The sequence below is a fragment of the Hyperolius riggenbachi genome, chromosome 2, assembly GCF_040937935.1.
Source record: "Hyperolius riggenbachi isolate aHypRig1 chromosome 2, aHypRig1.pri, whole genome shotgun sequence".
Classification (NCBI taxonomy): Eukaryota; Metazoa; Chordata; class Amphibia; order Anura; family Hyperoliidae; genus Hyperolius; species Hyperolius riggenbachi.
Genome location: NC_090647.1, coordinates 398,507,625 through 398,527,480, shown reverse-complemented (window position 1 = coordinate 398,527,480; position 19,856 = coordinate 398,507,625). Strand labels below are relative to the sequence as shown.

At 45.0% G+C, this 19,856-nt stretch overlaps 1 protein-coding gene across 2 annotated transcripts in view; it reads left to right on the top strand.

Annotated features, from left to right (window-relative positions):
- Positions 1-19,856, top strand: part of C2H1orf116 (chromosome 2 C1orf116 homolog) — a 281,079-nt gene that overhangs the window by 137,742 nt on the left and 123,481 nt on the right. Inside the window, exons 2-3 of one of the 2 annotated variants that reach the window (XM_068269782.1) lie at positions 1,064-1,231; positions 5,551-5,643. In XM_068269782.1, coding sequence (XP_068125883.1) covers positions 1,154-1,231; positions 5,551-5,643 — 171 coding nt within the window. In that variant the 5' untranslated portion in view covers positions 1,064-1,153. The remainder of the gene's footprint in view (positions 1-1,063; positions 1,232-5,550; positions 5,644-19,856) is intronic. The other variant, XM_068269783.1, reaches the window with a different exon arrangement.

Genomic DNA, 19,856 nt, shown 5'->3' with positions numbered 1-19,856 from the left:
TATGTATGCATCATGTAGTGCATGTATCATAGTCTAGGGCGAATTTTTAGGGGGAAGTCAATTAACTTATTTGTAGGTTTTTGGGATGTGGGAGGAAACCAGAGTGCCCGGAGGAAACCCACGCAGACATTGGGTCAACTCCTTGCAGATGTTGACCTGGCTGGGATTCGAACCGGGGACTCAGCGCTGCAAGGTGAGAGTGCTAACCAATATGCTGAAGTACCTTGCACATCAAAGGCCTGGGTGTAACCATAGTCAGGCAGGTGTTGTCTGGACACCTCCTGTTCAAGCAGGGACGCTCCACATAAGGTGAAGACTGTGAGGATAGATTGGGGAATAGAAGCTGATTCGTGAGTGGATACTCTGATAGGCCTTACAACGGGTGAGTTCAATTCAACGTGACCAGCTGTATAAAGATCAGAATCAGAGCCCACCTGAATGCTGTCCTCTGTTTCTGCCAGCCTGGGAAGATGTTTAGCCCTGCTACTGGAGGATAGAGTCCCTGTAGTGGGAGAAGAGGCTCCAGAGGATGTGTGAGGAGTGTTTAGGTTCTGGTCTGTCTCCAGGGCTGCAATTGTCAGTGTTTTCTTTCTTGTTGTTGTGTGAGCTGGCGCCATCATGGGGCTGGAATGTAGTGCAGTGCTGCCATTCAGGAAAGAAATCGGTCAGTTTTCTTGGATTCTGTGGACAATGTTTTCTTCTTTTATTTTTTAAGAATCCAGCTGCATATTTTCTTCCTGACCTGGGATATGATGAATTGCTGAAGGTTAGCGTTGCTTTGAGCCGATAAACTGCTTGGGTCTCGGGAGCTCCTAGGGCATGTGACTGACTCCAGTTCCGGGGGGCACCCCACCCACACACACACTTGGAAGACAGTTGATGGGCATGAGTGACTTTAAGAGGGTCATTTGCAACGTTAACATGTACACAACACACATTATCCTTGAAACTCTGCTCAGTTATTTATTTTTAACTAACCTGACTTTATAAAGCGAAAGCAAAGTTGCACATTTTTCTTATCTAATGAATCAAACATAACCGGTGGTATTCTTATGTCTTACAGCGTCCTCTTTAAAACCGGTCAATTGTGCTCCTCTTGAAATCTGTTCTGGGTGATGCCAGAGAAAAAAAAGTTTGGTCAAGAGATGAAAATATGGACGTTTTGAACATAGTGGGCAGCATGGGGAGCTGTGACAGTATGGAAAGCATTTGTTCTAACCAGTCTGCTTATGTAAGTACTAGCAAATGTTTCAGATTATGTATAGGGTTAGGCTGTGGTCCTCTATTTCTCCCTCTGATATTTATCCATATTGCTACAGAATGTATTCTTCTAAAAATGAACAAGCATGAAACAAACTCAGAAGCAACAGTTTGCTACAGGATTAAGTCTTTGTGATCAGCACTGCACCTACAACTCAACTGAGTCTTCTTACACAGTAGCGAGAAACAACTTTAGGAAGATGAGGAGACTGTTGAGTTGCAGTGATTACCATAAAGTGTTAATCTGTCTCAGTGGTGAGAGAGATGGTTGGTGGGGTCAGGTTTATTGTATTGGGCTGTGAAAGCAGCACCCACTTTTCTGACAAAAGAGGAGCTGCAAGTGCCAACCAGTACTGATGAGTAAATAAATGAGAATGTCAAGTAAGCTTGATCTCACAAAAAATCAGCCTCAGTCTTGCTTGGTAATTTTTTTCAGAAACAGCCAAGTTTGCCATGTGGCTGGATTTCAGTGAGAATGAAGAAGCTGAATAAGTACAGCTCCAGGGGTGGTCGAGTGGGAAATGTGGAAAAGCCCTACTCCTTCTTCTCACAATGTATGCCATATCCCAGCACCCAGTCACCATACATCCCACCATGGACCTTTAAAAAGGAAGAGGAGAAGAAGGGTTTCTCACTCTATGTGCACTTTTTTTGTACTGTAAGGAGAGAAAGGGGGAGAGATAGGAAGTGATCTGTAAAGTTAGATAAGGTTTATCGTAGGTATAAGGGCCCATCTCCACTAGTTGCAGATTCGCAGTGTTTCCACATGCAAACTGCATGGGAAAATGCTTCCTTTCTTTAGCATGGTTTGCTGTCCAGATTGCACATTGGTGAGAATCTGGATGTCATGCTGCAGATCTCTGCAGCACACAGCAGAATCTCCAGGGGTGTTGCTAGGATCCTAAGAATTGCGGGGCACTTTTAGGCACTCCAGACGAAAAACGGATGTGGTCATGCACCAGACTGTGGGTGTGGTCGTGGGTGGAGACACATTTACATGAACGGAATAGTGGTTTAAATAGGCCAGCCCAGCAGAATGTTAGTTGGAGCTCCCCTATCCATTAAAACAAAACCAAAAATGCAGCATATTGCATAAATAGGCAGTGCCACTTAAAGGGAACCTAAACTGAGAAGGATATTGATTTTTCCTTTTAAAATAATACCAGTTGCATGACTCTCCTGCTGATCCTGTGTCCCTATTAATTTCAGCCACAGCCACTGAACAAGCATGCAGATCAGGTGCTCTGACTGAAGTCAGACTGGATTAGCTGCATGCTTGTTGCAGGTGTTTTATTCAGCCACTACTGCAGCTAAAGAGATCAGCAGGGCTGCCAGGCTACTGATATTTTTTAAAAGGAAAAATCCATATCCAGTGCAGTTTCTAGGCTAAAATGCACCCAGGGCGAGGGTGTAAAAATTGCGCCCCCCCAGAAGCAAGGTATGGGTGCCCGCAGTATAGGTTAGCCAGGTCTAGTTGCACTCAGTATAGATTCCCCCAGTATAGGTAGCCCAGAATAGGTACCCCAGTATAGGTAGCCAGCTATAGGTCCCCCCAGTATAGGTAGCCAGGCATAGGTGAGCCAGTATAGTTGCCTCCGGTATAGGTTAGCCAGGTAGGTGCCTCCAGTATAGGTAGCCAGTATAGTTGCCCCCAGTATAGGTTAGATAGGCAGGCGCCCCCGGTATAAGTTAGATAGGTAGGTGCCCCCAGTACAGGTTAGCTAGGTGGGTGCCTCTAATATAGGTAGCCAGAATAGTTGCCCCCAGCATAGGTTAGATAGGTAGATGCCCCCAGTATAGGTTAGTTAGGTAGGTGCCTCCAATATAGGTAGCCAGTATAGTAGTCACCTGTATAGGCTAGCTAGGTAGATAGGTAGGTGCCCCCAATACAGGTTAGATAAGTTAATGCTCCCACTATAGGTTAGATAGGTAGCTGCCCCCCAGTATAGGTTAGATAGGTAGGTGCCCACCAGTATAGGTTAGATAGGTAGGTGCCCCCAATATAGGTTAGATTAGGTAGCTGACCCCTCAGTATAGGTTAGATTAGGTAGCTGCCCACCAGGTTAGATAGGTAGGTGCCCCCCAGTATAGGTTAGATAGGTAGGTGCCCCCCAGAATAGGTTAGATAGGTAGCTGCCCCCCCAGTATAGGTTAGATAGGTAGCTGCCCCCCCAGTACAGGTTAGATTAGGTAGGTGCCCCCCAGTATAGGTTAGATTAGGTAGCTGCCCCCCAGGATAGGTTAGATAGGTAGCTGCCCCAGTATAGGTTAGGTAGGTGCCCCCCATAATGGAGGGGGGAGCCGCAGCCGCGGGGAGGGCAGCCCGACCTCTCCCTCCCTTCCTCTCCCCGGGCCGTCCTCCGTGCTCCTTCCTCGGACTGCAAAGCAATGCGCAGGGAAGCGCTATACAAAACTACTGACCTCCCTGGTTCCAATCGCTGCTCACTCGCAGTCAGTCTCCTCTCTGCCTAAACACTGATACACACGCTGCTTCCTGTTTAGCAGGAAGCAGCGTGTGTGTGTATCAGCGTCTATGCAGAGAGGAGACTGGCGGCGAGTGAGCTGCGATTGGAACCAGGGAGGTGAGTAGTTTTGTATAGCGCTTCCCTGCGCATTGCTTTGCAGTCCGAGGGGGGAGCACGGAGGACAGCCCGGGGAGAGGAAGGGAGGGAGAGGTCGGGCTGCCCTCCCCGCGGTTGAGGCTCCCCCCTCCATCACAGCGCCCCCCTCCATCAGCGCTCAGGGCGCCCCCACGGGCCGCACGGCCTTAGAAACGGCCATGTCCATATCCCTCTCAGTTTAGGTTCCCTTTAAACATAACTAGGCAGAGTTACCTGGCTTCAGTGCTGGCTGGTCTGGCTTTCTAAATAGCATGCTGGCCCGCTGCCAAGTTGTCTGGACGTCCCACCATAGCGTTCCCTAACCTCTTAGTGGACCCTCTCCCATGCTCCCATGGGCCTCCCATTGACGCACCGCAACCAACTTCCAGCATGCCCGCACCCCACAGTAGAACCACAGCTCCCTGCATGCCCGCATAAAGGCATCACGGCACCCAGCAAGAGAACACAGCACCTAGTAGACCCACATAGATGCCCTGTGTGGTGCCATGCTGGGTGCAGTGGTGCCTCTTATTGGGCATGCTGAGTGTTGTAGTGAAGAAGGGAAAGAAGCCCGGAAGAGGAGATGTCTGCAGAATCCAGAGACCAAGCGGCAGGAGGTGAGTACTGCTGCCGGCTGCCTGACTCTGCCTGAGGGACATCCGGGGCACCCCAGGATAGATCCAGGGCACATGCCACTGATCTTTGGGGCTAGCAACGCTCCTGAGAATCCCTAAACTGTGCATGGCATGACTAGTAATTTGGGCTGTGGCTACACAGCAGAATGGGAGCCTCTGCCAAATCTGAAACGTCCTCGGCTTCCAGTAGAAATAGTGTCTAGCTTTATCATGGTATTGTGGTATTATGTCAGATAGTGAAGTTAGATAGAGGTTCACCTTGCAGAACAGAACTTTTATGCTGAAACTAATTAGCAGATTTTATACTATGTCAATTGAAATACTAAGCTATCCTATTGCATATACATCCATTGTATCTATACTTAAAGAGAACCATAGACTAAGCACCCTCATGTATTTTACCATATACATCAATGGGAACATGACAGTAAACACCTACTCTGCTCTTTGTTTCATTCTTCAGTGCTCAGTCTGCCTGTTAGCAGCTCTGCTAAGAATCCCCGACGGAGCATTCAGTCTGGCTTTGCCCCGTAATGATTATAGCTGTGTCAGTCTTCTGTGATGTCTTTTCAAGCCCAAGTCTGCCCCCTTGTGGCTCTGCTTTACTGCTATGCATCCTCGTTGCAAGAAAGCAGAGCCAGGAGGGGGCATGCTTGGGTTTTGAAAAGACGTCACAGAAGACTGACTCAGCTATAATCATTCCGGGGCAAAGCTAGACTGAATGCTCAGTCGGGGATTCTTATCAGAGCTGATAACAGGCAGACTGTGCAGTGAAGAATGAAACAAAGAGCAGAGTAGGTGTTTACTGTCATGTTCCCATTGAGATATATGGTAAAATACATGAGGGTGCGTTGTCTTCTTTAAAGAGGAACTCCAGTGAAAATAATGTAATAGAAAAAAAGGCTTCATTTTTACAATATCTGTGTATAAATGATTTAGTCAATGTTTGCCCGTTGTAAAAGCATTCCTGTCCCCGATTTACATTCTGACATTTATCAAATGCAACATTTTTACTGCTGGCTGGTGATGTCACTGGAAGTTGCTTTTTTTGACAGGTGGAAACAGCTGTAAACAGCTATTTCCCACAATGCAACGAGGTTTACAGACAGGAAAGGATGAGGGTGGGAACTCAATGGTGGATGACCAAGGTAAGGCAGAGTTATTAAATGCTTTCTTTGCTTATGTCTTCACAAAGGAAACAGCACTGTTGCAAATTACAGAGGCAGAAGAGTCTCAATCTTCTAACTGTAATATTAAATACTTAACGCAGGAAGAAGTGAAGGCAAGACTAAATAAATTAAAAATAGACAAGGCACCTGGCCCGGATGGCATGCATCCTCGGGTCCTAAGGGAATTAAGTTCAGTTATAGATAAACCCCTTTATCTTATCTTTTGTGACTCTCTTTCAACTGGCAGAGTCCCAGTGGATTGGCGTACAGCCCACATTTTCCCATTATTTAAGAAGGGCAAAAAATCAGATCCAGGAAATTATAGACCTGTAAGCTTAACATCAGTTGTATGCAAACTATTTGAGGGATTACTAAGAGATACTATACATGACTTCATAGTAGAAAATAATCTTATTTCTCAGCATCAACATGGGGTTACTAAAGACAGGTCCTGTTTGACTAACATGCTCAGCTTTTATGAGGTAGTGAATGCTAATATGGATATTGGGAATGCTGTAGATGTGATATACTTGGACTTTGCAAAGGCCTTCGACACTGTTCCCCACAAAAGTCTGATGCAAAAGTTGAGGATGCAAGGACTGGGGAAGAGTCTGTGTGCATGAATAGGGAACTGGCTAATGGACAGAAAACAAAGAGTTGTGGTGAATGGATCGTACTCAAAATGGGAGACTGTTAGCAGTGGGGTCCCACAGGGGTCTGTACTGGGTCCAGTGCTCTTCAATTTATTTATTAATGACCTAGTAGATGCAGTAGTGAGCAATGTTTCTATTTTTGCAGATGATACAAAATTGTGCAGAATCATCAACTCTCAGGAAGATAGTGTCATATTGCAACAGGATCTGGATAGGATGGCTATATGGGCACATTAATGGCAGATAACAGTAAACAAAGAGGTTGCTACTAAAATGTATACACCAGTACTTAGCAACACTTCCCAAACAATTCCTGTGTCAATTGAAAATATGTGAATCGATAGAATTCCTTTAACAGGAATACTTTTTTTTTTTGTGTATGTGTGTGTCTGCCGTTCTGTCTAGAGGGTTGTCTAAATGACTCAAACAGCAGACCCCCTTCACAAGGTACACCACATAACTTGATTTTGAAGAACTGTCATCATTCCAAGTTTTTACCCATACACCTCTTCTGGCTGAATTAACTAATGCTGTAGTTCTGGCCGTAAGTTTAACTGTATCATCTGAAGCGTCCACTAGATATTTGGAAGCATTCCAAACTTTAGGGAAATCATTAAAAATTTCCCAGAAATCCTCAAAAAAGTAGGTCAGTTTTGTTTGATACCCTTGAAAAATATGGATCTAATTTAGGCGGGGTTCCCCAAAACCCTGATCTTCAGGAGAAAGATAACATTTAGATAATGATCTGGGCCAAAAAAACCTTTTCCTAGATTATCCCACTCCGTAATCCTAATCTTAAGAGTAGCATGGACTGGAATAAGCCGAGAATGAGGATCCGCCAAACTCTCATACATTTGATCCAAAGGTGTCAAAGATTTCTGCTCAGACTTAATACCTATTAGTAAGTCTTTCATTAATTAAGGAAAAAAACATTACAGTTAGGGCTCTTTTCCACTATGAAATGCGATCGCAACCGCATTTGCGATCCCAATCGCACTTCAATTTCCTCTATGCGATTGCGCTACTATACTTATAGTACAGCTCAATTGCATACAATGCAGGAGGATGACGATTGTGCTTTGTCCAAATCGCATCGCAATCAGATTGCACTAATGGAAATTGCTGCTGATCACGTACCTCGTGATCAGAAACAAATCGTAACTCGCAGGGTAATGAAAAAAAGGCCCTTAGTCAGTTTTACTCAAATCTTCCTCCTAGTTTGATACATTTTCTCTGTGCAGAGAGAGTTACTATAAAGGAGGCAGCCCCAGCATTCCTTTACATGTGCATTTTTGTTTAAATTGCCTCTCCTTGCCCTGAATCTGTCTAGTTCTTTTAAATAATCTATTTAATTGCTGCAGCTTAGAAGAACTTCAAGAATGTTACACATGCAGGCTTTCTGATGTGAAATGTATCTGAAAACAGGTACCCAAGGGGTTAAAAACACAGCCTGGGTATTCTGGGATGCAGTTTGTTCTGCTCTCACTGCAGCTGCCTGGGAGGTCTGTCTCTTCATTAGCTTGCCTGTTATTGCTGGTTTATCGCCTTCTCTAAACAGAGAGGGTTTCTCTGCTCACATTTGCCAGCTTTAATTCTTATGAATTAACCTTCAGTGACCTGTGTTGTGATAATCTCCGCACAAGGCGGTAATTTCCCGCACCTGCTCAGGAATGATAGATTTTCATGCGGACACAGGTTTTATGAATGCACACTTTGCTAAATGGTGGGTAAAGTCCGCTGTTTTGAGCATTACCGCATGCAGGAATGCTCAATAAATAGAGGCCTTTGTCTCTTGGAAGCAGGAGTCATAGTTGGAGGTGCAGACAACATAGGAGATGATGGATTAGCTATAACAGGTAGATAAGCCATAGTAGTACTAGTCCCAGGCCCATCTGAAGCAGCTGAGGCGGTAGAAGCAATAGCTGAATCTTTAATTTCCTATTGCTGTGGACCTTCTCTGTACAATACTGGCACAATTTCCATTCAGAGTTGCCAATCTATGCTGACTGGACTGAGTAGAAGATTTTTCAGACTTTTCAACCTTCTCAGTCTTATGTCTTTTGGTGTATAAAACATAATAAACGATAGCCGGCCATTAGACAAATCCCTCTATACATAACATACATCCAGCCAAGCAGAAGAAACATAATCACATCTACTTGCCAGAGAGGGATCCTGGGCAGATTCAGCAGATTGTGCAGGAGCTAACCCAGAGGCGTCCTCCATGATCCCAGCCACAAACCAGAGTGCATCATGGACTCTACAAACTTATACCTGTGCTGCTGATTTGATGCAGCTGATCCAATTATGCATGCGGCCCCTGCCGGCTAAGCATATGCTTAATCAGCTTCTTGCCTTAAGGAATCAGCTGTATGCCGATTCCTAGTCACCGCCGCGGCCCCTGCCGCCCGGCTCAGACTTCAGATCACGCGGGACGCCAGCGCGTGACTACCTCCAGTTCAACCGGAAGTGAACTCTCTCCAATGCACGCACATGCGCGCATAAAGTTGCTGCCTCCGATGGAGAAGCCTCCTCCACGCTGCAGGGCTCCGACTGTTCACTGAGCAGTGCTGCTTGGAGCCCTGGAAAACGCTGCCCCTGCCGCCTGACATGGATGGCACTCCTGGAGACCTCTCCCATGCATCCCGTCCGGGACAGGAAACTAAACTGAGGTACTGTGGCAGGTGTAGTATCTTATATGTGGCTGCCTATTGCTTATGCAAATTCTTCTTTTAACAGTTTCCTGTCCACAGTGGGGAGGGAGACAAGTCTCATCCAGGGGTGCTGTCCGAAATAACGTTCTGGGAAAAATGGGATACAGTTGGGGACATCAAACTTGGAGAAGGACTTAGGAGTACTCATCGACAACAAGTTAAATAATTGTACTCAATGCCAAGCCGCTGCAGCTAAAGCTAACAAAATTTTGGGATGCATTAAAAGGGAAATAAAAACTCGAGATGCTAGCATAATATTGCCCCTGTTTAACTCTCTAGTAAGGCCACATCTGGAATATGGAATTCAGTTCTGGGCACCACATTACAAAAAAGATATTGCAGTTTTAGAGCAGGTGCAGAGACGAGCAACAAAATTGATACGTGGGATGGAAGGTCTCGCTTACCAAGAAAGGTTAGATAAACTGGGTTTATTTAGTCTAGAGAAAAGACGCCTTAGAGGAGATCTAATTAACATGTATAAATACATCAGAGGGCAATATAATAGCTAGGCAGATGAGCTTTTTGTCCCTAGGCCTTCTCAAAGGACTAGAGGACATGATCTGCGCATGGAGGAAAAACGTTTTAGCCATTTATTTAGGAAAGGGTTCTTTACAGTAAGAGTGATTAAGATGTGGAATGCATTGCCACAGGAAGTCGTTATGGCAAACTCTATACCTGCATTTAAAGGGGGCTTAGATGCCTTCCTTGCGTGAAAGACATCCATGGCTACAATAACTACGTAATGCCTAATGATGTTGATCCAGGGATTTTATCTGATTGCCATCTGGAGTCGGGAAGGAATTTTTCCCTTTTGGGGCTAATTGGACCATGCCTTGTAAGGGTTTTTTTCGCCTTCCTCTGGATCAACAGGGATATGTGAGGGAGCAGGCTGGAGTTGTACTTTGTACTGTTTGAACTCGATGGACGTATGTCTTTTTTCAACCAAAATAACTATGTAACTATGTAACTGCCAGGACCATGGTCCTCACAATTTCCTGTGGGAGGAATACAGAGCCCCCTGATGATCCATTTGTGAAAAAGGAATAGATTTTTCATGTAAAAGGGGGTATCAGCTACTGATTGGGATGAAGTTCAATTCTTGGTCACAGTTTCTCTTTAAGTGTAGTTTGCTGATATTGCAAATAACAGAATAATTTTATATCATTAGCTGCTATTTAATTCACTTTTCTGAGTTATCTTACAGGAAATACTGTATTTCTATTACTTATCAATAAAATATGTTTTAAGCCCCCAGAAATAAAGAACATATATTTGGTTTGATATTACTTCTTCACCTATTTTTTTATATGTTTCAGTTGACAGGTGCTGAAAAATGATTTTGTAGATCAGATGAAAATTAATCTCCTGGGAGAAAACTCAAGAAAAAATTAATTCTGTAGAGGCCACTGGCCTCAATTCACTAAGATCATGCTGGAGATAATAAGGCAAGAGAAAACTTACCTCCACATAAGAGAGAGTTATCTTATCTCTTCGTTCCTTAAGTTACCTCCTCTGTAGTTAAGTTACCTCCGCTGTAGTTATTTTACCTCCTCTGTAGTTATTTTCACATGCAGTTACTAAAGAGCCTGTCTTTAACTCTGGAGTTATTTTAAGGATTGAAGAGTTAACTTAAAGACAGAATAGTTAACTTTAGGTTTGCCTGAGGTAAAATGTTTCCTGGATACTACATGCCTTATCACCATGGTAACAACTCTAGAAGAGTTATTAAAGACAGGAGATAAGCTTAGTGAATTGAGGCCACTGTGTGATATTTTACCATCAGCTCTTTCTTTAAACCCAGTGCACTGTGTTATGTTTTCTGGTTATATATTGAAAATGCACACCACCAATTAACATTTCAAGGCCGAAACCACACATGTCCTGCTGCTGGTGCTAATAGTGTCTCAGGCATATATAGTACCTGCGTGTATATGCCTGAGACACTATAGACCTGATTCAATACACTTTTTCTCCTAATTTATCTCCTAGGAGATAATTTTTAATATTCTGTTTAAAATAACATTTCAACACTCTGCAATTGAAAATCTACCCAAAAGTAGGTGAAAAAGTACTGTGAAATTACTTTGAGTATTATCTTGCTGGTGACTTAAAAGGCATTTTATTGATAAGATGTGAAAATATCACCTAGGAGGAAAAAATATTAATTGGATTGGGCCCTTTGAGTCCACAAAATTGTTGATCAGTCACTCATCATCTGTCCTTCACCACTCACTGGATGACTTTACATCAGCCAGGGAATACTTCTATTCAGAACAGTTTGCACCCCCACCAAAGAAGTGAGGGGGAAAGCATGACAGTCAGGTCGCTTTGGTACCTGCCTCCCGCCATGCAGCACCTGCTCTTGGGTGCTGCCATAGACTGTAATGTTACCACTTAACTCAAAGTAGACATCTATATGCATCCACTTTGAGCTGCCTGAAGTCAATCTGAACGTGACAGTGTGTCCGGTGTTGTCTTAGTGGGTTCACACATATGCAGGGCCGGTTCCCTCATGAAGCAAGGTGAAACATTTGCATCAGGCACAGATATTTCAGGGGCAGCATTTTTGTACTGTGTGTACCTTCTAGAGGAGGAATGGAGTGGTTGAGGGTGAGCAGTTATTTGTCACAGACTCACACCCAGCCAATGTGCTATTGTGTCGAGCTGTAGCATGTCATGTAAGAACATTACGAGAGATACAGACTAACCAGCAAGCTCATGGTGACCCAGAACTCATTGGAGTGTGTAAGGGACTACAATGATCCTAAAAGCCCCCTTACTAAGATGTTAAGAAAAACAAAAGTTTGCTTTCTTAAAACAAAGAATTTGCAATTTGCAAATTCAGGTTGGAGTGAGCTTGAGATGTCTCCCAGGGCATGTAAGAACATTAAATGAAGCAAAGTAAATTGTCGGGTGCTGTCTGATCATTCCAAATCAGGGGGGGAATTCTGTGTTCCCTGAGCCAATAGAAGTGCTTACTGTAACTGTAACTGTTGCTCTGGTCATTTAAACATTAGGAAGGGGGAAAATGAAAAAATTTTGGTTTTTTTTGTGTTTATGGGGAAAAAATATTACCCAAGGAAAGCCTAGTTGTCTTGAAAAAAACAATGTATGTATCACTTGTTTAGCATAGTTGATAAAAATGTTATTGCTGTATCAATAGCAACACGGCTGACACTGGCGTAACTACCGTACCTGCAAGGGATGAAGGCGTGGGGGGCACAGGGGAAGAAGCCCGAGAGGGGGCTCGCGGCTCATTAACAAGCGTGCGGACGCAACAAAAAATATTTTTGTTGCTGTTTCTTTAGCGTTCGACAGTGGGCACTAGGACCTGGGGGTATATTTATTTTCTACCTCCTGCTTGCATGCTTCCTCGGCCCCCGGTCCCTGCCCCCTCAAGCACGCAGGATGGACATATGCAGGGTGACATATTCCCTTCACTTTCAGGTCCTGCTGCAGGCCAGGAGGAAGATGTGAGACTGCTGCTGCTGTCAGTTGTGAGGCACTATGTGTGGGTGTGGGTGCTGTGTAGAGTGTGTGTGTGTTGTGTAGAGTGTGTGTGCGTGTTGTGTAGTGTGTATATGTGTGTGTGTTGTGTAGATTGTGTTTGCACATTGTGTGTGTACTGTATATGTACTGTACTGTATATGTAGTGTCTCTTTGTGTGTGTGCAGGCTTGTTGTGACACAGCCTGACTGCGGCTGTGTGGGTCTGGACTGGGACTGAGGATTAGAGACACTCAGGCTGGGGGACAGGAAAGACTGTAGAGGCTGGGGCTACAGAGAGGTCACAGGGAGGGTGATACATACATACACACACACACACACACACACACACACACACACACACACACACACACACACACACACACACACACACACACACACACTGCAGCCCATAATTATTCATACCTGTAACGATTGCGGGGTGGTTTCCGTGGTCAACGCACAAGATGCGCGCTGACACAGCAGAAATCCTCCACAAGCGTATAATTAAGATAGATCCCAGGTTAGGTGCTATGCACCTGTAGAGGGCAATTCCCACCGGCAGATGGAGCTGTGGAGTGCAGACGAGCACAGCCTCTGCACGGCCACAGATGCCAGTGGGTAATTGTACAGATAAAGGCAAGTAGGGCACGATAGCCCTCTAAGAGAGAGAGCACAGAGACAGACTAAATGTGTGTTCCCCAATCTAGTCGCTACCCAGCGATGGTGAACACACATCCGCAGAAACGCAATCGCAGGAGAGAGGCGATTGCCAGAAGTGACACAAGACCGAATCAAGACAGAGCACGAGAGGAGCAAAGGCACAGCAAACAACAATGAGAGATAAGGAAAATAACAAACGCTAGGTAAACGCGAACACCGCACTCATTCGCAACAGCGAACACGTTTACGGCGCGGTCTCCGCACGATAAGCGCAACAGAGACAAGCACGCCACCCTTAATAAACCAATGACACACAAACACGAAATAGAGAACGCGAATGCTTGCTTAACGGTTACCTCACCGAGCCTACAACAAGCGTTCGTATCAGACAAAACAGAGAGAAGGAACCACCGCTGCTACCGCTAGAGCGAGTGGGATGCAGACAGACAAACGAAAAGGAACAGGAATAGGTCAGATAAGATCCATCGCTCTTCCGCCAGAGCGAGTGCGATCCGGGTTCAGGGACAGGAGCGGAAGGATCCACTGCTCTTTCCGCCAGCGCGAGTGTGAACCAAGTATAGAATAGGTTTAGCAGGATCCACTGCTCTTTCCGCCAGAGCGAGTGTGAACCAAGTACAGAATAGGTTTAGCAGGAACCACAGCAAGACAGACAGATGAGGTAGCCAGTAGCAACCGCTGCTGCAGCTTACCCTCCAAGAATACAGATCAGAAGGATCCACAGCCGCTACCGCTAGAGGCTAGTGCGACCCAAACAGATGAACAGAAGGGGCTACCAGTAGCAACCGCTGCTCTGGTTAGCACCCCCAGACAGACAGAACGATTTCCTGTCGACCACCGCTGGCGACAGGACAATCGCAGCAAGAGGCAACACAGACAAAACAGATAAAGCAACCTGACTTGCACTAGAGGGGCTGCCTAGTGCAATCCCGAGAATTACTCTAAGATAAACTTTAGCAAACAAACAGGGCTGATACTCTAGGAGATCATCAGTAACAAACCATGAAGGATGACCAGCAAAGGATTCTGGGAGAACCTGGCTTTTATACTGCCAGCCTTCAAAGGAGGCAGCTGGGCGATTTGCATAACAAATGTATGCAAATTCCTCAGCAGCAGAGCAGGTCTGAAACTTGCAAAGAATAGACAGGTCTCTCTTCCAGAGACCTGCAGCCCACAGACTAGAGGAATGGTCAAACAGCTGTCTGCCTGTGCAGCCAGCTGAGCGGATCATTACAATACCCCTGGCAAATTTTGACTAAAAGTTACTTTTATTCAACCAGCAAGTATTTTTTTTGAAGGGAAATTACATGGGTGTCTCCCAAAAGATAATAAGACAATGTACAAAAGGCATTATTGTGGGGAAAAAATTCTCAGCTTTTATTTACATTTGATCAAAAAGGGTCCTGTCCAAAATTATTCATACTCTTCACAAACTGTCAAAGTCTGTGGGAAAATCCAAAGTTCTATATCATTCCCAATAGTCCAAGCCGTTCTAAAGCATCCTAATTACCCTGATTGATTGCGAACAGCTGTTTTAATCAACTCAACAGGTGAAAAAAACAGCAGCTCTCTGTAGTTGTTTTGTGGACAGTCATGCTAAGACAAAGGAGCTCAGTGAGGACCTGCAGCTGTTCATTGTGGCTGTTCACAAGTCAGGAAAGGGCTACAAGGCCATTTCTAAATGTTCCAGTGGCTATAGTGCAAAGTATAATAATAAAAAAAAAGGTGTTCCGCACTGTAGAAAATCTTAGAGGAAGTGCTTGGAAGCCAAAAGTGACACCTGTGCTGGCCAGGAGGATAGTGAGAGAGGTGAAAAAGAATCCATGGATCACCATCAAGGCCATCCTGGTGAATCGGTGCTCTGCTGGTGGCAATGTCTCAAGGCAGACAATCCAACGGACACTGCACAATGCTGGGTTCCACGGATGCAGACCAAGGAGGACGCCACTTCTCCAGATAAGGCACACAAAAGCTTGCTTGGCCTTTGCAAATGCTCACCTGGACAAAGAAAAAGACTTCTGGTCTTCTGTGTTATAGTCAGATGAAACGAAAATTGAATTGTTTGGTCACAATGATGTTTCCTTCATTTGGCTGAAAAAGAAGATGCCTTCAACCCAAAGAACTTCCTCCCCACTGTCAAACATGGTGGTGGTGGGAAGTTAATGCTTTGGGGTGTTTTTCAGCCAATGGACCAGGTAACTTAACCACTTCACCACTGAGGGGTTTTACCCCCTGAGCACCAGAGCAATTTTCACCTTTCAGCGCTCCTTCCATTCATTCGTCTATAACTTTATCATTACTTATCGCAATGAAATGAACTATATCTTGTTTTTTCCGCCACCAATTAGGCTTTCTTTAGGTGGGACATTATGCCAAGAATTATTTTTTTCTAAATGTGTTTTAATGGGAAAATAGGAAAAATGTGGGGAAAAAAATAATTATTTTTCAGTTTTCGGCCATTATAGTTTTTAAATAATGCATGCTACTGTAATTAAAACCCATGAAATGTATTTGCCCTTTTGTCCCGGTTATAAAACCATTTAAATTATGTCCCTATCACAATGTTTGGCGCCAATATTTTATTTGGAAATAAAGGTGCATTTTTTTCATTTTTGCGTCCATCCCTAATTACAAGCCCATAGTTTATAAAGTAACAGTGTTATACCCTCTTGACATAAATATTTAAAAAGTTCAGTCCCTAAGGTAACTATTTATGTATTTTTTTTAATTGTACATTTTTTAATTTTTTTTTAATTACAAAAAAAAAAAAAAATGGGGAGTGTGGGAGGTAATGAGTTAATTTTATGTGTAAAAGTCATTTATTTGTATGTGAAAAATGTGTAGGGTGTAGTTTACTATTTGGCCACAAGATGGCCACAGTAACTTTTTGTTTTAATGCGACCTCCAAGCTTCCTTCCGGAAGCTTGGAGGAAGTATAATGAGGCTGGACACGTGAGTTTTTTCTCACAATGATCGCGCTGCCCATAGAGCAGCGGATCATTACGGGGCTTAGATCAACGAACGGGAATGGATTTTCCCGTTCATTGATCTCTGGGCGAGCGGGCGGCGGCGTGTTTACTAGCGGCGGGCGGCGTGTTTACGAGCGGGAGCGCGGACAGCGTCGGGAACGCGGAAAGTACGTATTTCTCCGTCCCTGGTTGTTAAAGGATGGAAAAAGGGGCGGTGAAATACGTACGCGCGGGGGTAAAGTGGTTAATCACAGTAAACGGCACCATGAAAAAAGAGCAATACATGAGGATTCTCGACGACAACCACCAGACAGTCTGCAGAGAAACTAGGCCTTGGGCACCAGTGGACATTTCAGCATGACAACAACCCCAGCAAAAGTGGTGAATAAATGGTTAGCAGATAACAACATTAATGTTTTGGAGTGGCCCAGCCAGAGTCCTGACATGAATTCAATTGAGAATCTGTGGAGGGAGCTAAAGATCAGGGTGATGGAAAGAAGACCCTCCAACCTGAATGATTTGAATCTCATTGCTAAAGATGAATGGGCAAAAATACTTGTGGAGACATGCGCAAAGCTGGTCTGCAATTCTAGGAAGCATTTGATTGCTGTAATAGCAATAAAGGCTTTTTCTATTGATTATTGAGAAGGGCATGAATAACTCTGGACTGGACACTTTTTTCTCAAATGTAAATAGAAGCTGAGAATGTTTTATATTCCAAAATAATGCCTCTTGTCTTTTGGGAGACACTTATGTCATTTCCCATCAAAAAATTACTTGTTGGTTGAAAAAAAAAGTAACTTTAAGTCAAAATTTGCCAGCGGTATCAATTAGTGAATGCAGGGGTACTTATTAAAAGGTGCCTATGGCGGTGCCTGAGAAGTTAATTGTTTTTGTTGCAGTGATTGGGAGGGGGATAGGGAGAAAGGGGTAGTGGTGTTTAGGGTTAGGCGTCAGGTAGGAAATTTGAGTAGGGAGTGGGAAGGTTAAGGCTAGGCATCGAGGAGGGGGGAATGTTTGGATATGGAGGGGGCCCCATCCAAAGTTTCGCAGGGGGGCCTAGTGGTTTCAAGTTATGCCCCTGACAGCTGATAAAATGGTTAAGAACCTTAATGTAATGAGGGTATATTACTGTTATTTTAGCTTGTAATTATTGATAAAGTAGAAAAAAAATAAAAGACAGAAAACAAAAACAAAAGACAGAAAAAATACACCTTTATAAATAATATAATTTGTACTAGGGACATAATTTAAACGTTGTAATAACTGGGACAAATGGTCAGATAAAATGTGTGGGTTTTATTCACGGTAGCATTGTTTACTTTAAAACTATAGGGGATGGAATTTATGAGATTGTGTATTTTTTTCATTTTTTTCCTTGACTTTCCCTTTAAAATGCATAGAAAATAAAGTAATTACTGAAAACAAATATCAACCCCCTAAAAGCTAACTTGTGACAAAAAAAAGTTCATTTAGGTGTGATAAGTAGCGATAAATGTATTGGTGAATGATGAGATGAGCTCTGATGAAAATTGCTTCTGTATGTGAAGGGTTTATTTTAAAACTATAGGGGATATAATAATTGAAATTGTATATTTTTCATGTATTATCTTAATTTTCCCTTTAAAATGCATAGGAAATAAAGTAATTACTGAAGAAAAAGTATCAACCCCCAAAAAACCTTAATTGTAGCACACACAAAAAAAATTAGGTGTGATGAGTAATGATAAAGTTATTGGCGAATGAATGGGAAAAGCTCTGATGAAAATTGCTTCCATCTTTACAGGATGCATGAGATGAAATTAAGATAAATCAGATTTACTTACCCTGGGCTTCCTCCAGTACCTAAAAGCCTATGTGTCCTTTGCCGCAGCTTCGTTCTCAGCCAGTCTCCTGCAGTCCCCTCTGTTTTGCACAGACTTAGTTCTTCTGCACCTTTGCAGAATGCTCCTTTGATTGCGAGCAGCATGTTTGCGCATACTCCGAAGCCGTCGGTGGGACCAAGTCAGCGCCCTCTGCAGAGGTGTCCCCCAGGAGACTGGTTGAGAGCAGAGCTGTGGCGAGGAACACATAGGCTTCTAGGTGCTGGAGGAAGCCCCAGGTAAGTAAATCTGATTTTTTTAAAATTTGGCCTTATCTTGGTATCTTTTAAGGTGAAACCAATCCGTGGGTTGAAGTGGTTAATTATGGCTTTTGTGGCGCAGGGGGAATTTTTGTTAAATCACTGTAATTCAGGTGCCAGCAATTGCTGGATCACGAATTACGTATCTAAAGGGACTAATTAGGTAATCCGGTGGGGAATATATTTGTTATATTCCCCTACATTACCTAGAACCATCTCTCGGTCTCTGGATGCACCCAAATTAACAAAGTCAGAACCATATGTACATAAAACTTGGACCATGCTACTCCTTTTCTGCCTCCAGTCCTTACCACTTCCACTTCTATTTCCGCAACTCCTTCAGAGGAGCCTATACTGGGGGACAAAGGGACCTAGGGAGGGCACCCATGATAGGGCGAGCCAGGCAACCAGCATTTACAGGGGTCACTTTAGTGGGGAGGGGAATGGAAGTCAGGGACCCTTGATTTCAAAGGTGGGAGACTGGGTCAAGGGTGCTAGTATTTAAGGGGGGGGGGGGGGGGCGGAGCAGTTTTCCCTAGAGATTCTTCTAGAATCGAGCTGATGGGAAGCAAGCCTGTTTCCCTCTGGAAGATCGCTACCTGATGGCGGACATGGAGGCCTTGGTGCGGAGGATACGCGAAGAAGCAGCTGCTCGGGGTTCTGGCTGGGTCTCCAGCCAGATGAGTGAGCTGGCATCCTCCGTTGCTGCAGGGGTGTCCATGTGCGCTAGGAGATCCTGTCCTCCAAAGCACCTTAGCCAGGACACCTCCCCCAGAGCTCAGCACAGCCTTGGGAGCCCTATTCAGGACCCTTCGACCCCTTCTGTCAAGGAGCGGGTGCCTCCGCCCACAGAGTAATGGCTGCCATCTCCATGGAGCAGGCCACGTCCTCTAGTCCTGGATCGGTCGGCCCGGCGGGGCACTCCACGGCTGCCTTGGATGGTGGGCAGGCCTCGTCTTCTGGGCAGCACCTGCAGGCCCAGGCAGGTGGATCCACGGCTGCTTGCTCCGGTGAGCAGGCCCCCTCACAATCCCCCTCAACCAGCACTAGCTGAGGACTCAGAAGCAGCGGAAAAAGGCCCAGGTTGGGGATGAAGGGGCGGCGAGCCCTCCTAGAGGAGTTGCCAGGGTTTCCCCCAGGCAGAGCTCATGCTCCTCCTCGGAGGGTGAAGTATCTGATGATGGTCTTCCTGGCGGATCCGGCTGACCTGGGCTCAAAGTCGGTGCAGCCAGGTGAGATGCAAGGGAATGGGGGTGCCCCAGTAGGAATAGTTTTGGGGAAGAGTAGTGGGAGGGCTCCCGGGGGTAGTGGGGGTCTTGCTGTTGCTGTGCCATCTACTGTTGCTGCTGCTTCTCTCCCTTCTGCTTTGTCTCTTGTGAATTCTCTGCTAGCGGGTCTCAGGGAAGTGTTACAGGGTGAGCAGAACACTCCAGCAGGGTTGTCTCCGACAGCTGCATGGACAGGGGGCTCGGTTCAGGGTATAGGGGGGTCAGGGCCAGGTGATCTTGGGGGGGGACGGTTGGGTCTGTTGCAGTATCAGAGGGATATCAGAGGGAGTCGTAGGGGCT